This window comes from Lucilia cuprina, chromosome 3, assembly GCF_022045245.1.
Source record: "Lucilia cuprina isolate Lc7/37 chromosome 3, ASM2204524v1, whole genome shotgun sequence".
In the NCBI taxonomy this organism is placed as follows: Eukaryota; Metazoa; Arthropoda; class Insecta; order Diptera; family Calliphoridae; genus Lucilia; species Lucilia cuprina.
This window is the reverse complement of record NC_060951.1, coordinates 5,060,307-5,076,745: the sequence shown is the minus strand read 5'-3', so window position 1 is coordinate 5,076,745 and position 16,439 is coordinate 5,060,307. Positions and strand designations below refer to the sequence as shown.

General features: G+C 29.4%; 2 protein-coding genes across 7 annotated transcripts in view; one reads left to right on the top strand and one right to left on the bottom strand.

Annotated features, from left to right (window-relative positions):
* The window catches only part of LOC111674923, a 38,046-nt gene extending 25,674 nt beyond the window's left edge, over positions 1-12,372 (bottom strand). For 3 of the 6 annotated variants that reach the window (XM_046946739.1, XM_046946743.1, XM_046946744.1), the window contains exon 1: positions 6,421-6,949. The gene's annotated coding sequence lies outside the window, so the exon portion shown is untranslated. Of the gene's footprint in view, positions 1-6,420; positions 6,951-8,327; positions 8,832-11,561 lie in introns of those variants that run through there. The other 3 variants (XM_046946741.1, XM_046946742.1, XM_046946740.1) reach the window with 2 other exon arrangements.
* Positions 12,373-14,337: 1,965 nt separating this feature from the next.
* On the top strand, positions 14,338-16,141 carry LOC111674915 (zinc finger and SCAN domain-containing protein 12). Its single transcript, XM_023435598.2, has one exon. The coding sequence runs from the start codon at positions 14,454-14,456 to the stop codon at positions 15,969-15,971; it is 1,518 nt and encodes a 505-aa protein (XP_023291366.1). The 5' UTR covers positions 14,338-14,453; the 3' UTR covers positions 15,972-16,141.
* Positions 16,142-16,439: the final 298 nt, after the last annotated feature.

Below are 16,439 nucleotides of genomic sequence, written 5' to 3'. Positions count from 1 at the left end.
CTTAAACAAATGAAATTGTTGCCACATTTAAACAATAAATATTTAACGTTAAAAGTGTTACACATAAATAAATAAATATTAGTATAACAAAAAGTTGAAGGTTAAATGGCAAATTACAATTTTATTTAAAAATCTCTTTTTCTTCAAAAAAAAAAAAAAAAAACTGACCTTTAAATGTGTCAACAAAATTTTTGGTAAAACAACATAACGTTTTGCTATTTCCAATCAAAAATCAAAAAAAAAAAAAATAACATCAGAAATCAAATAACAAAAGAAACGGAAACAAATGTTATAAAAAAACGGCAACAAAAACATTTTAATAAACTGCATTTATTGTATTTCAAAAAAAAAAAAATGAAATAAAACTTAATTAAAATTGCAAATGTTTGTAAGCATGTGTGGTATATGAATATATAATCGGTTATTCAACACTTAATCAATCCAAAAATATGATAAGACAACAGCACTATTAAACAATTGTTTAGCACCTCTGTATGAATGCAATTTCATAATAATGATGTTAAAATTAAAAAAAAAAAAAAAATATAATAAAACTCATCGTCATTATGTTTGTAATGTTGTCTGTTTATGATGATGATGATGATTATCATGTTATTAATAAATAAACAATATTGATCAATTGCTTTTTTGTTGTGTATGTTATTCATTTGTTTTTTTTAAGACATTTAGAAAGGTAGTTTTTGTTGTGTTTGTATTTAGTAGTGGTTTAACTATAGCTGACCATCTTCAATTAGTTTTTATTTCTTGGTATCAAAAGATCATCATGACTGGTATTAGCTCATTAAGTTTATATTTCTGTTAGTTGTTTTTTTTTTTCATCAAAATCATTGTCAATGTTTTGTTTTTTTTTGTAAGATATTAACTATTATTTTTTGTATTTATTTGTCTTTTATTAAATTTTTTTATTTTTATTTTCTTTTAATAACAAGGACGTTAAGTTTTTTATGTTTACATTTCTTTATTCCCGAAAACAAAGTTTGTTTCTAAAGTCTTTTCTATTAGAATTTCCTTTTATTAAGAAGTAAGCCATTTTAAAGTTTGTTTCTTAAGTCTTTATTGTTTACATTTCTCTCCTCGCAAAAACAAAGTTTGTTTCTAAACTCTTTTCTATTGAAATTTCCTTTTATCAACAAGGAAGCCATTTTAAAGTTTGTTTCTTAAGTCTTTATTGTTTATATTCTCTAATCACAAAAACAAAGTTTGTTTCTAAAGTCTTTTCTATTGAAATTTCCTTTTACTAACAGGAAGGCCATTTTAAAGTTTGTTTCTTAGGTCTTTATATTCTCTAATCACAAAAACAAAGTTTGTTTCTCAAGACTTTTCTATTAAAATTTCATTTTACGAACAAGGAGGCCATTTTAAAGTTTGTTTCTTAAGTCTTTATTGTTTACATTACTTTATTTCCGAAAACAAAGTTTGTTTTTAAAGTCTTTTCTATTGAAATTTCGTTTTAGTAACAATGAAGCCATTTTAAAGTTTGTTTCTTAAGTCTTTATTGTTTACATTTCTCTCATCACAAAAACAAAGTTTGTTTCTAAAGTCTTTTCTATTGAAATTTCCTTTTACTAACAAGGACGCCATTTTAAAGTTTGTTTCTTAAGTCTTTATTGTTTATATTCTCTAATCACAAAAACAAAGTTTGTTTCTAAAGTCTTTTCTATTAAAATTTCCTTTTACTAACAGGAAGGCCATTTTAAAGTTTGTTTCTTAGGTCTTTATATTCTCTAATCACAAAAACAAAGTTTGTTTCTCAAGACTTTTCTATTAAAATTTCCTTTTACGAACAAGGATGCCATTTTAAAGTTTGTTTCTTAAGTCTTTATAGTTTACATTACTTTATTTCCGAAAACAAAGTTTGTTTCTAAAGTCTTTTCTATTGAAATTTCGTTTTAGTATCAATGAAGCCATTTTAAAGTTTGTTTCTTAAGTCTTTATTGTTTACATTTCTCTCCTCGCAAAAACAAAGTTTGTCATTAAAAAGATGTCAAAAGATGCAAGACAATATGAATGAATAATTTTATATATAAATTAAATGTAATTTTGGGAAAAAAGTTGCGCTAAATTTTTGACAAAACTGATATTAAACAAAACGTTATTGGGAGTTTTATTAGATATAGACTGTACTATACTATAGACAATACTGTAGGTAAGACTATAGGCTAGACTATAGACCTGACTACAGACTAGATTGCAGTCTTTATAAAAAAAAACTATAGACTGTATACTAGACTATATAGTAGAATAAAGATTATAGGCAGGACTACAGTCTAGACTATGGGCTAGACTTTAGACTAGACTATATACTAGACCATATACTAGACTTTAAACTAGACTATAGACTATACTATATAAAAGACTCTAGACTAGAATACAGACTAGACTGCGGACTAGGTTACAGATCAGACTACACTATAGATGAGACTATAGGCTATAGACCAGACTACAGACTAGACTACAGACTAGACTACACACTAGACTACAGACTAGACTACAGACTAGACTACAGACTAGACTACAGACTAGACTATAGACTAGACTACAGAAAGGACTACAGACTAGACTACAGACTAGACTACAGACTAGACTACAGACTAGACTACAGACTAGACTACAGACTAGACTACAGACTATACTACAGACTAGACTACAGATTAGACTACAGACTAGACTACAGACTAGACTACAGACTAGACTACAGACTAGACTACAGACTAGACTACAGACTAGACTACAGACTAGACTACAGACTAGACTACAGACTAGACTACAGACTAGACTACAGACTAGACTACAGACTAGACTACAGACTAGACTACAGACTAGACTACAGACTAGACTACAGACTAGACTACAGACTAGACTACAGACTAGATTACATATTATACGATAGACTAGACTGTACTATAGACTACAGACTAGACCTCAGACTAGATTACAGATTAGACTATAGACTAGACTACAGACTAGATTACAGATTAGACTATAAACCGAAGTATAGACTCGACTACAGAATAGATTACAGACTAGACTAATGACTAGACTACAGACTAGACTAGACTACAGACTAAACTATAGACTATATTATAGACTAGAGTACAGACAGATACTATAGACTAGACTACAGACTAGATTACAGATTACACTATAGACTATACTATAGGCTAGACTACATACTAGATTACAGATTAGACTACAGACTAGACTAAAGACTATACTACAGACCAGACTATAGACTAGACTACAAACTAGACTGCAGACTAGACTACAAACTAGATTACAGATTAGACTATAGACTATACTACATACTAGACTACAGACCAGATTACAGATTAGACTATAGACTAGACAGATAACAGATAAGACTATGGACTAGATTATACTATGAACTAGATTACAGACTAGATTATAGACTAGACTATTCTATAGACTACATTACAGATTATACTATAGACTATACTATAGACTAGACTACAGACTAGATTACAGATTAGACTATATACTAGACTATACTATAGACCAGACTATAGACTATACTACAGACTAGACTGCAGACTAGACTACAGACTAGACTAGACTACAGACTAGACTAGAGACTAGACTACAGAGTAAACTACAGACTGGATTGCAGATTACACTATGAACTAGACTACAAATTAGACTATTGACTAGACTATAGACTTTACTATAGACCAGACTATATTTTTCTATTAAAATTTGGTAAAAAATTAAGTTTATAAAATTTAACTTTAAATTACTTTATATTTATTAATTTTAACTGTAAATCAGATATTTTGTTGATATAAATATTATTTTACATGTTTTAGTAAGTAAAAACTTTAAAAATTTTAACTTTTTTCTAATAAAAATCACTAAGAAGCAATAAATTTGCTAAAACCCCATATTAATATGCATTTCTTTCATTCACCATAAAACAATAACACTTAAAATGAAAACACAAATATAGAGAGCGAGAGAGAGATCTGTCTAGTGAAATGTAAACAACTAAGACTTAAGAAACAAACCTTAATATAGCATCCTGTCAATAATAAAGAAATGTAAATAAACAATACATATGAAACAAACAAACACACACACACTACGGCACACGGCAGAAAGAAATGTAAACAATAAAGACTAAGGAAACAAACCTTTAAGATAGCAATGTTATAAGATTATAGAAATGTAAACATTGAAGACATAAGCAACAGACATTAACATGACATTTTTGGCAAATGTAAATAGAAGGAACTAACAGGTAACGAATGAAGCAGTAAGATGGCTTCCTCGTTAACATAAATCAATAATTAATGTTAATTTAACGCTCTAAAAAGTATTAGATCCCTTCACTTAAACTTAACAAATCTTAAAACTAACCATTAGCTTAAGCTTTAGGTAAACTTTACACTTATTTTACTTGCTATTCTTTCCAAACAACTATGACTACCTCTTTTTCTCGCCTATTTTTTACTTTATTTAATTTCAAAGTCATAGGTGTCATAAAAATTGAAAACATCGTAAATCTTAGTTGACCATTCGATTTTTATTTTGTTCCTCATTTTTTTCCTCTTCATTTTAAAGCGTTTTCTTTCAATACATTTGAAAACAGACAACATTTAAATGTTGTGACCAACTTAAACTGAATTCTTCCGTGGATTTTAAAGCAAAACAATTGGTATTGAAAGCAAAAGAAACCAAAAAAAAAAACTAAATCTAGTTTATTGACTTGACTCTATAAGTTGTTATATTAAATTTTTGTAAAAATCTCAATTGTGACAACTAATCAATCTTAATGCTGCTGCAAATGCTTAACAAGGTTAGGGGGTTAAATTAATGTTTAACGTATTAGTAATTGATAGGTATTAGTAGCTAATTGGCGTAGAGAAAGTTAAATTAAGATTAATTAATTGTTAAGAAAATGAAAAATTCTTTAAATTTTTGCAATTCAGCAAAACTTTTTCTTGCAAAACTTAAGTTTTTGTTTAGAATTTTTTAAATTTTTAATAAAAAAATACAATTCAGCTGCTTAAAATGCAATTCAGCAAAACTTTTTTAAGAAAATGTTAGATTTTGTTAATGTTTATATACATATTGAACTAAAATTGTAATTCAGCTGCTTGAAATGCAATTCAGCAAAACTTTTTATAACAATTTCTCAAATTTAATACACATTATATATAAATTTATTAGCAAGATTTTTTAAGTAAATTTTCAAATTTTAAACTATTTTTTATAAATTTTGTATAAATATTTCAATTCAGCTGCTTGAAATGCGATTCAGCAAAACTTTTTCTTGCAAAACTTAAGTTTTTGTTTAGAATTTTATAAATTTTGAATAAAAAATACAATTCAGCTGCTTAAAAGACAATTCAGCAAAACTTTTTTAAATAAAATTTAAGTTTTTGTTTAAAAATTTAAAAATTTTGAATAAAAATTGCAATTCAGCTGCTTAGGCAATTCAGCAGAACATTTTTCAAATAAAACTTAAGTTTTTGTTTCCAATTTTATAAATTCTTAAGAAAAATTGCAATTCAGCTGCTTGAAAGGCAATTCAGCAGAACTTTTTCTAATATATTTTTATTTTTTCTTTAGAATTTTATAAATTTTTAAGAAAAATTGCAATTCAGCGGCGTTAAATACAATTCAGCAAAACTTTTTCTAAATAAATTTTAAGTTTTTCTTTAGAATTTTATTTATTTTAAAGAAAAAAATGCAATTCAGCTACTTGACATGCAATTCAGCAAAAATCTTTTTAATAAATTTTCAGCTTTTCTTAAGAATTTTATAAATTTTTAAGAAAAATTGCAATTCATCGGCTTGAAATGCAATTCAGCAAAACTTTTTCTAATAAATTTTCTGTTTTTCTTTAGAATTTTATAAATTTTTAAGAAAAAATGCAATTCAGCTGCTTGAAATGCAATTCAGCAAAACTTTTTGTAATAAATTTTAAGTTTTTCTTTAGAATTTTATTTATTTTTAAGAAAAATTGCAATTCAGCTGCTTGAAATGCAATTCAGCAAAACGTTTCTAATAAATTTTTCATTTTTCTTTAGAATTTTATATATTTGTAAGAAAAGTAGCAATTCAGCTGCTTGAAATGCAATTCAGCAAAAATTTTTCTAAATAAATTTTAAGTTTTTCTTTAGAATTTTATAAATTTGTAAGAAAAGTTGCAATTCAGCGGCTTTAAATGCAATTCAGCAAAACTTTTTTTAATAAATTTAAAGTTTTTCTTTAGAATTTCATAAATTTAAAAAAAAAATGCAATTCAGCTGCTTTAAATGCAATTCAGCTGCTTAAAATTCCTATTCAGCTGGAATTTTTTGTTACAATTTTGTTTGTAATAATATTAAATTAAATCAAATGGCCTTTTAACGGTTGTTTATTTATTAAAATTCTTACCTATCTTAATGAAAGCCAAGATTCCTTTACAAAACCATTTAAGGCTTTAGTAATTGTTTAATAATTCTTTAATAATTTAAAAGAATTTTTATATGGATTTTTTCTTTAGCAAATATTTTAAACTAATTTTCTTTCTTTTTTTGGTATTGGAAAATTTGCACAAAAATTTTTCATCAAAATAAAGTAATAAATTATTTGTAACACACTTTTTTTGTTAAAGACTGGACAACCGGTACACTAATATAGTATGTTCCACTTAGAATTGACACAATTTTAAACCGGCAACAAAACGACAACAACATCAATATAATAAAACAAAATTTACTTTTTTTTCTCTTCAAAGATGTTTAAAATAAACACAGGAATAAAATGGCAGGTTTGACGGCAAACAAACACACACACACACACACTCAAAAACAGTTTGAAGTTGTTTTATTTTAATAACGAGACAAGGTTTTTCTATGAAAACTGCGAAAAAAAATGTTTGCTTTAAACGAGAGAAGTTTATTTTTTATTTTAACAAAACACACGCATGCGCCTTAAAAATGTTAAACTAACCACTCGCAAGCGCGTTTAAAACTGTAATAACAAAAGCTTATCACTTAAACAAGCTAAGAAGCAGCAGCACTCTAGCCTGGCTTAATAACAAAAACCATGAAAAACTATCATCATCATCATTATAATAATAATAAAAGAAATAACAAATAAAAGAAAATGATCATTTGTTAAGTAAAACATCATTATGCTAACAACACTCTAATCATAATCATGTTGAGTAAAGTGTTGCTAGTAGCAGTAGTAAAACAACAACAACAACATAATAATCATAACAGTAGAAAAAGTAAACAAGAAAAGTAAACAAAACAGCAAGAAAAAATAACAAAAAAAAACAATAACAAAGAGCTGTTGCCAACTTTTGCCAAAAGAAATACTCTCATCTATTGGAGCAGATGTAAACAAATGTTAACAAATTTACATGAATGAGTGACAGCTAGTTGGCTACTATTTTATTTAACCGTTAGTTTTTGGCAGGTTACATTTAGGAAATTAGCAAAAGGGAAATTTTCTTTTAAAAGGAAATTAAACAAATGTAAATGTAAATTAGAATTTAAATAAACTAAAATTTAGCAAAACTTTGTTTTTTAAAAAATTCTTCATTTTTCTAAGGTTTTTTTTGCGAGTTTTTCTAATTAAAATACTTTAACTCAAATTCAGCTGAAGAGACAATTCTAACTAATATTAGTTAGTGAGTTAGTTAGTTGATTCGCTACTTAGTTAGTTGGATCGTTAGTTAGTTAGTTAGTTAGTTGGTTCCTTAGTTAGATAGATAGATAGATAGATAGATAGATAGATAGATAGATAGATAGATAGATAGATAGATAGATAGATAGATAGATAGATAGATAGATAGATAGATAGATAGATAGATAGATAGATAGATAGATAGATAGATAGATAGATAGATAGATAGATAGATAGATAGATAGATAGATAGATAGATAGATAGATAGATAGATAGATAGATAGATAGATAGATAGATAGATAGATAGATAAATAGATAGATAATTAGGAACTCTTCTTCAAAATTTGTCATTACATTTATCAAATTTCAATTTGTTTTAACCTTCCCTCCTTCCAGTTTCTCTACTCTACCTACCCATAAGACAACAGTTTATTAAAAGTAATTACAGTAGCATTGACCGTTAAGACCACCACTCTTTAACAACACTAACTAACATCTTAATCACCTGTCTTTTTAAATACCTCTTTAATAAAATCATTTTCTGTTACGGTCAGTTTTTTTCATTCATATTTTCAATTAAACAAAAAAACCAACAACAAATCTGTTTTAGCTAGTAGATTTTAATAAGAAAAAATATAAAAAATATATTTACAACAAACTTACCTTGGTTAAATGTTTCCATCAAACGAAAACTTCTACACAAACACTTTACATTACGCAGGCGCTCTTTTAAACTCTTCTTTTTTAACTTTTTTTTGTTAAGAGTGTAAACAATTTGTGGCACATGTTTGGTTGTTGCTATTTTTGTTGGTGTTTACTCTTAAAGCACTTTACTTTAGTTGTTTGTCTTAACCGTAGTTCTTGTATATGAACAGAAGAAGTAAACCTTTTGTGGCACTGTTACACTTGACCGGCTTTTGCAACACTTTTGTATAAACCTTTTTTTGTTTTTTTTTAATGCGTTCATTGCACGTTGTTTGTTTGATGAGGTGTTGTTTTTGTTGTTGAAAATGTTGATTATTATGTTGTTGTTTTTGTTTTTGTTGCTGTTGTAGTTGTTTAAAGCGGTACATATTATTCGTTAGTTGTTTTTTCTTTTATGTTTTCTTATTATTTATCCGTTAAATTCTATTTAAACTGTGTTTATATTAAAATTCTAATAAACAACTGAAATTAGACAATATAAAAATTATTATTCTTAGTAAAAAAATAAAAGTTAAATTATATTATATATTAATGTAGGCAAATGTTATGAAATGATGAGCATAAAAAAAAAAACTAAAAACTTATGAAATGTAAATTCTACAAACAAAAATCTAAAATATTAAAGTTATTTTGTTCAATATATTCACAATTATTTACATAAAATTCTTATTAATTCAAATAGAAACTTTGAAAAATTAACTAATTCTTCATAATGCATACAGTGAATCAACTAAGTTTTTTGCCTACCTTTTTTTTAAGAGAATTTTGCTTTTTGTTTATAAATAAAATTCGAAAAAAAACAGGTAAAAAGTAAATATATGTTTTCCAATTAAAAATAGAGATTGTGTAAAATGGGAAAAATTAGAAAAAATATTAAAATACAAATTTTGGTGCATTTGTTGTTGCATTTTATTATTATTCATCAGAATTTGCATGTCAATAAAGTATTTTGCATATTAAGTGCTCTTTCAAAATCTTTAACTGCCAAAGGGAGGCGACTTGTATCCAAGGAAAACTATTGGACTCCTGATTTATCTTTTTCAAAATCTATATACGAACATAGGATCAAAACTATGTTTAAATTTAGACCTCTAAACAGACCTTAGGTTGCTTGGAACCAATGTAAAGTGAAATGTCGTGTAGTACAGGAAATATACCAAATTTAGATATTTTAAAATAGAGGTGGTTATCATACCGTAATGTCAACAAAAGCAATATTTTTCACCTAACACATACACTTTTAGATATATTAAGAACCCAAATCAAGAATAACCTGACCAGATCCAAATACGCCTACTGTATCTTATTCATAAAATAAAGAATTTAAAATATGAGATAGAAAATCAAGATTTTAGCATTTAATAGTTCTATAGTGGTATATGATGATGTCCCCATACTTAGAGTGGCTAGGATGGGATTTAGTGTTAGATTTATTGAATAAGAATCAATATTATACAATTCTAAATGAAATATACACAATACTCCCCAAATAGATGGAGTTTCCGTAATGTAGTTTTTGTTTATCAATACAAAATGATCAAAAACCCGTATTAATTTTGTTATAATATATAAATTTATACCTCACAAAACATTTTTTCTAGGTTCAAATCCATTGATTATCTAATATATCATGCATTCAATTCAAAATTACTTATTATTTTCGAAATCTAATGAAAGAAACGATGGATTTCATGTTTAGTCAAATATTGATAAATTCTGATAGGTATAAGATAATAAATCGTTTAGGAAATGTCCAAATTTAGTCGTTTTACTACTAAAATTTCTAAAAAATGTTATTCTCAAATATAGGAGTAATAAAAATATTAAATTTTATAAAATAATGCAGCAATATTAAAAAAATGAACAAAAAAGCCAAAAATAAACAATACGTTCACATTTTATCAAAAATCTCGTTAATTAATATAACGATTTTACTTTTTATAGTAGAAAATTAAAATTAAAGTTATTCTTTAAAAACTACAACAAACAAATTGCTTTATTTTGCTAAAAATAATTGTTCAGAAAAAGTTTTTTCTTAAAATTTATAAAATTTTACATATGCAAACGACTTAATTGATTCACTGTGTATGCTCTCGAAAACTTCTCTAGAACTAGCATCTAGATTGATTTAAGAACTAGTTTTAGAACCGTTTCAAAGAACGAATAACGACTTCAAAATGCTTCTTCAGAACACAAAATTATTCCAAATCTTTATAATTTCGAACAGAAACTTTAAAAAGGGAACAAATTCTCCATAATACATATAGATTTGGTATGTTCTCTAGAACTAGCTTCGATATTGACAAATTCAAACAAAAAAGCATTGATTTCAGAACTAGTTCTTCTTCTTCGATTATATCGATTTCAAAATGTTTCTTCAGAACACAAAATTTTTCTAAATCTTTATAATTTCGAACAAAAACTTTAAAAAAGGGAACTAAATCTCCATAATACATATACATTTGGTATGTTCTAAAAAGCTGCTCTAGAACTAGCTTCTCGATTGACAAATTTAAACAAAAATGATTGATTTAAGAACTAGTTCTAGAACCACTTCAAAAAACAAATATCGAATTCAAAATACTTCTTAAGAATACAAAATTTTTCCAAATTTTTATAATTTCGAAGAGAAACTTTAAAAAAGGGAACTAAATCTCCATAATACATATACATTTGGTATGTTCTCTAAAGCTGCTCTAGAACTAGCTTCTAGATAGACAAATTTGAACAAAAATGATTGACTTAAGAACTAGTTCGAGAACCTCTTCAAAGAACGAATTACGACTTCAAAATGCTTCTTCAGAACACAAAATTATTCCAAATCTTTATAATTTCGAACAGAAACTTTGAAAAGGGGAACTAATTCTCCATAATACATATACGTTCGGTATGTTCTCTAAAACTTCTCTAGAACTAGCATCTAGATTGACAAATTCAAACAAAACGCATAGATTAAAGAACTAGCTCTAGAACCGATTCTATAAAGCTTCTCTAGAACTAGCTTCTAGAATCTCGATTGACAAATTTGAACCAAAATGATTGATTTAAGAACTAAGTTCTAGAACCGCTTCAAAAAACGAATAACAACTTTAAAATGCTTATTCACAACCAATTGCGAACAAAAATTATTGGTCTCAAGTACTAACAAGAAAAAGTTCAAACTAAAAACTGTGTGTACTAACTAAAACTCACCTGCAAACACAGCAACTGTAATGGGCATTACAATAGTATTACATTCGACATCATTACAACTGGAAAATAATTGAAGAATTGTTTTGACGACAATTGGATTTATGCTGCGCAACGAACAGAGTCATACTCAGCCAAAGATTAGCAAACCCGAGGCAGCTGTATCAATTGAAAGTGTTTCCCCAGGAAAAAACTAGCGGCCACCGTCGAACTGTTACAACAACGAAGATTTGTTGCTTTTTCGTACACTCTGCATTGATTACCAATACCTTAGAATCCAATACACATAGGATACGTCCCACCAACAAGGGCGGCTTTAAGGATATGCCAACCATTTCTTTCAAGATTTATATAATGCAAACTAAGATCATCTTTGTTGTGTATTGTAATGGAGCCAAACAATTTTGAGTATGCAAATTGCTCACCTGTCCTTCCTGGACATTTAAAACGATATTCATTCAAATCCAAACACACATTTTCTTATTTCTTAAGTTATTTTGTCATTCTTGATACAATCAAGTGAATATCAAGTGAAAGGAATGGACAACTGGATCTCTGCTCCGGAACGAACCGATCTGCAATCGGCTTAAGATTGGCAACTCACTCAGCAGTTCGACAAAGAGTCAATGCATACGAAAAAGACACAAGATTTCCACTAATAGTTCACCACCTGGATGATCGTAATTCATATGTTTTGGTTCATTCGTCATGAATGTACTCTTTGTAATCGAGTATGAAGACAGTCGTCACTTTAGTGTCCTCCTTGTAAGCAAAGGCGGAGACAGTCGTCTTTTTACTGTCCTCCAGTAACCTAGAGATTATAGTCTTAAAAGTTGTTTTTTGTACTTCCGAAAGACAGTCGTCACTTTAGTGGCGAGACTTTGTAAGCGAGAGCGGAGGCAATTGTCTCTTTACAGTCTCTTTGTAGGGTGTAGAGTGACGATTGACTTCCTCGTAGGACAAGCCCATGTTAAAATGGTCGTCGGTCACCTGGGTAGTCAGGTGGCTAGGGGCCACCACAAGTGGTAGGTTAAGTGATCAGTTCGGGACTGTCCCGTCGAACTGTTGGGCAGCAACAGCTGTATCAAATCAGCAACAGCTGTATCAACTCAGCAACAGCGGTGCTTTTCCCAGCGAAGAACATTCAGTTACAGTCAACCTGTTACAAAAACAACGGAAGGGATACTTTCAGAAAAACGTTGTTTTCTTCTTCTTCCTCTTTGAACAGTTCATGTTGTGTGACAACTCTCAGGCATCTAAAGTTGGCATAAAGCCCACAATGGTTAGTATCGCATCCAAGCATTGTAGCAAAATAGCAAATGACAATATTTTCTCCATAACAACATTCCACCGGAACATCTACATAAGACGACAGCTTAGACAGATTGTATCCTCTAGGTCAGGGAAACACAGTTTCTTGTAAATATACATTCCGCCACCATAGAGTTTGGAGACAGGAGCAGAAATGTACACACGATCTAAATGCATATTAAATATTTCGACCGCTACGGAAAATCATGAGATTTCCATGAACACTTTTGGATATTAAACGAAAAAAAAACACCGACTGGAAAAACATTTTCAAAGTCATTAACAATTTAACTAAATTAAACACACAACACTTGCCTGTTGTTATTTCTTTGCACAATGACCCTCGGTATCTAGTATAGCATACAAATTTTATTAATTTCTAAGCTCAATTGTTATTAACAAATTATATTTTTTTATTTAAAAAATTTTATTTCTGTCTTTTTAGATTTTTGCACACACACAAACCACAACAGGTTATTTTGCAAATAAAAAAAGAAGAAGAAAACAGTTAGGCGCGAAAAATTCTAGCAGAATTTCTTTTCGCAGTCGACAGAATTGACATCAACTGCACTTCCCATTTAAAATACACATGTTTGATACCCGGTATGACATACAAGAAATGTAAAAAGGTTGGCAGCTTGGTTGATGTCAACGAAGCTGGTTTGATGTCAACGAAGCTGGTTTGAAGTAGCAGCGACTCGAATTAGGCGCGTAAAAAACACGAAAATATCTGAACATCGTCGTTGCTTATTATTACTTGCTTAAATGAGAACAAATTAATTTTATATTGTAAAATTTCATAACTTTAGCGAAAATATTCTGTAAATTATACAAAAAAATTGCAAAAAGTCGTATTAAGCTGAAAATTTTTCGGCGGCGGAGGTTTTGATATTTCGTACGGCGGCTAGGCTTAGTCAGCTTAAAGCCGAAACGGCGATGGTCTCTGCGAACAAGTTTGTTTGCAGACGAGCCATCACAACATTTTGGCGATTTTTAGTGTAAAAAACTGCGTTTGCAGAGACCTGATTCACGCTAGGAAAGAGAGAAAGATATGGTTGATATTTCTTTCACTTTCTCTCACACACAAAAATCAAAAGTTTCCTAGTGTTAACCAGGTCAGACGTGCCGGCGTTGTTTTGCCTATAATTTAACGGCGGTCATATAAATATCCTCCGCTCAGTTATATCTACCACACCTATGGTGAATGCTTAAAGTGTCAGTACTATTGTGAATTATTATGATTACTTTTATGTTCACAGAGTTCTTTTAGAAAAATATGTTTAATTATTAAAAAATAAGAATAATTTAATTAAAATATTAAATTATAAAATATTTATGAAATTTTTTTCCTTTAAAGTGTGTTAGCAAATAAATTTTCTTTGTTCTTGGTTTTACGTTGGATTTACCCACCCCCCACAAGTACTCGATTAATGAAAAAGTAACCATTTTTCTTTTGTTATTACATTTTTAACAACACTATTAGCTAAGGCAGCGTTGGTAAATTTTTTCCTGCCGCTATAATTTTTACACAAAAATCATCGGTGAAACTTTTTTTGAAAATACAAACATTTCCGATTTATTATTATGAGTGAAACTGAATCCATTGTTGAAGACACCGAGTACATAGCCGTTGATGCTGCTGACTATGTGGTTTTGGCCGAAGGCGAAGAATTGGAACAGTGTGATGATGGTAGTGTTATTTTTCTGGCCGATGGCCAAGAGTTGATAGAAACAAGTGAGGTGGTTGAGGAACAAAACAATGATGATGATGATGCTACCATGATGATAACAGAGGATGGTCAGATGATGATGGTGGAGGAGGTGCATGAGATTATGGATGAGGAAAGTGGCGAACAGCTGGAAGTGTATCAGCACGAAGAGGTGATAGAAGAACCGCCTACACCGCAACAGTTGTGGGCAGAATTGGAAAAGAAAAGAAAGAGACTTAATTTGCCACGAGTACCGCGTAAGTTTATGCTGTTTGATGGTATTTGTGCGGAGATTGTAGACTACGATGATGAGGACAGTTCTCCCATAGTAGAATTTTCCATGGTTGCCGATGATCGTGAGGCGGAACGTTTGCCAGTGGAATGTGGCGTTTGCCCAGACATTATGCACAAATCTAAGCTGGAGGCTCATTTAAAGACCCACCTCAAGCCGGGCACTAAGCGCTACAAGTGTATTTACTGCGAAGATGATTTTGTTACACGGGCCTATGCTGCCGGTCATGCTAGAAGGCATATGGGTATTAGGCCATATGTTTGTGTACCTTGTAAAATGTACTATTGCACTAAACAGGATCTTAAAGTGCATGAACAGCGTCGACACTTAGCTAAGGAGCATATTTGCGAACAGTGTGGCAAAACATTTGCCCAAAATACATCCTTACGGCATCATCGTTTACTTGTGCACGAACAGCAGCGTAACTATGAGTGTGAACATTGTGGTAAAAAGTTTCTGCGCAAATATGCCATGACCGAACATGTACGCAACGTGCATTATGGTGATAGGAGGCTGCTCGATTGTCCCTTCTGTGATTTACGCTTTAAGGATACACATAAGTTGGCACAACATCGCAAGGATATGCATTTGAATCAGGGCAAATTTGAATGTCGTGTTTGTGGTTTGGAATTTAATCACATTGATTTCTTTGATGCCCATCGTCGTTCTTTACAATGTCGTAAAAAACTGGGACGTCATTTGTTCCAACAGAAACAGGATAATTATGATGAAATGGATTTACAGCAACAACAACAAGATGATCAAACAATACTGCCCGATCAATTGCATCAATACCACTATGAAGAACAATTGGATAATGGGCAATTGTATCAACACAATCAGCAGCAGCATGAGGAGGAGGTGGAGGACGAAAATAGTCAACAACAGCTAGATCAACAGAATCAGCAATTCAAACAAGAGCAATTAGAACAGCAAGAAGTTGTGGTCGAAGAGATCACTCATGATATGCACGATGAAATAGTTAATGAACATGAAATAGAAGACCTTGAGGATCAAGAAAATATTGAGGTTGATGAACACGAAAAGGTTAAGGCGGAACAACAGCTTTTATATGAAATTGCTGCCATGGATAATGCCTAAAAGCTTTTCAATTCAATAGTAATAGGTTTAAAATGTCTTGGCATATGTCTTTATAAAAATAAGTAAATGTTTTAGATATAGAAGTAATAGAAAGAAAAAATAATGTTAAATATTTGTAATAAATATAAAGTAAATATATTTTTTGAGTTGAAAATGTAGAAAAAATTAATATTACATTAATTAAACAGTAAAAAAACTGTAATATTAAAATACTTTCTGGTCTGGGTAGGATTTGAACTTGGGTTTGATATAAATTAGAAAATGTTTTATTTTTCGTAAAATTCTTAGGCGGGTCATCATTTTTATTTGACAGTAATTTGATGAAACTATTGTGAATGATTTAAAAAAATAAACAAAGTTGAGGTTTTTTATTATATACAACAAAAACTATTTAAAATCTCTTTTACTTTAAACAAAATATTAAAAATTTTCTAAATTTTTAAGAAATTTTATAATTTTTTAAAGAAA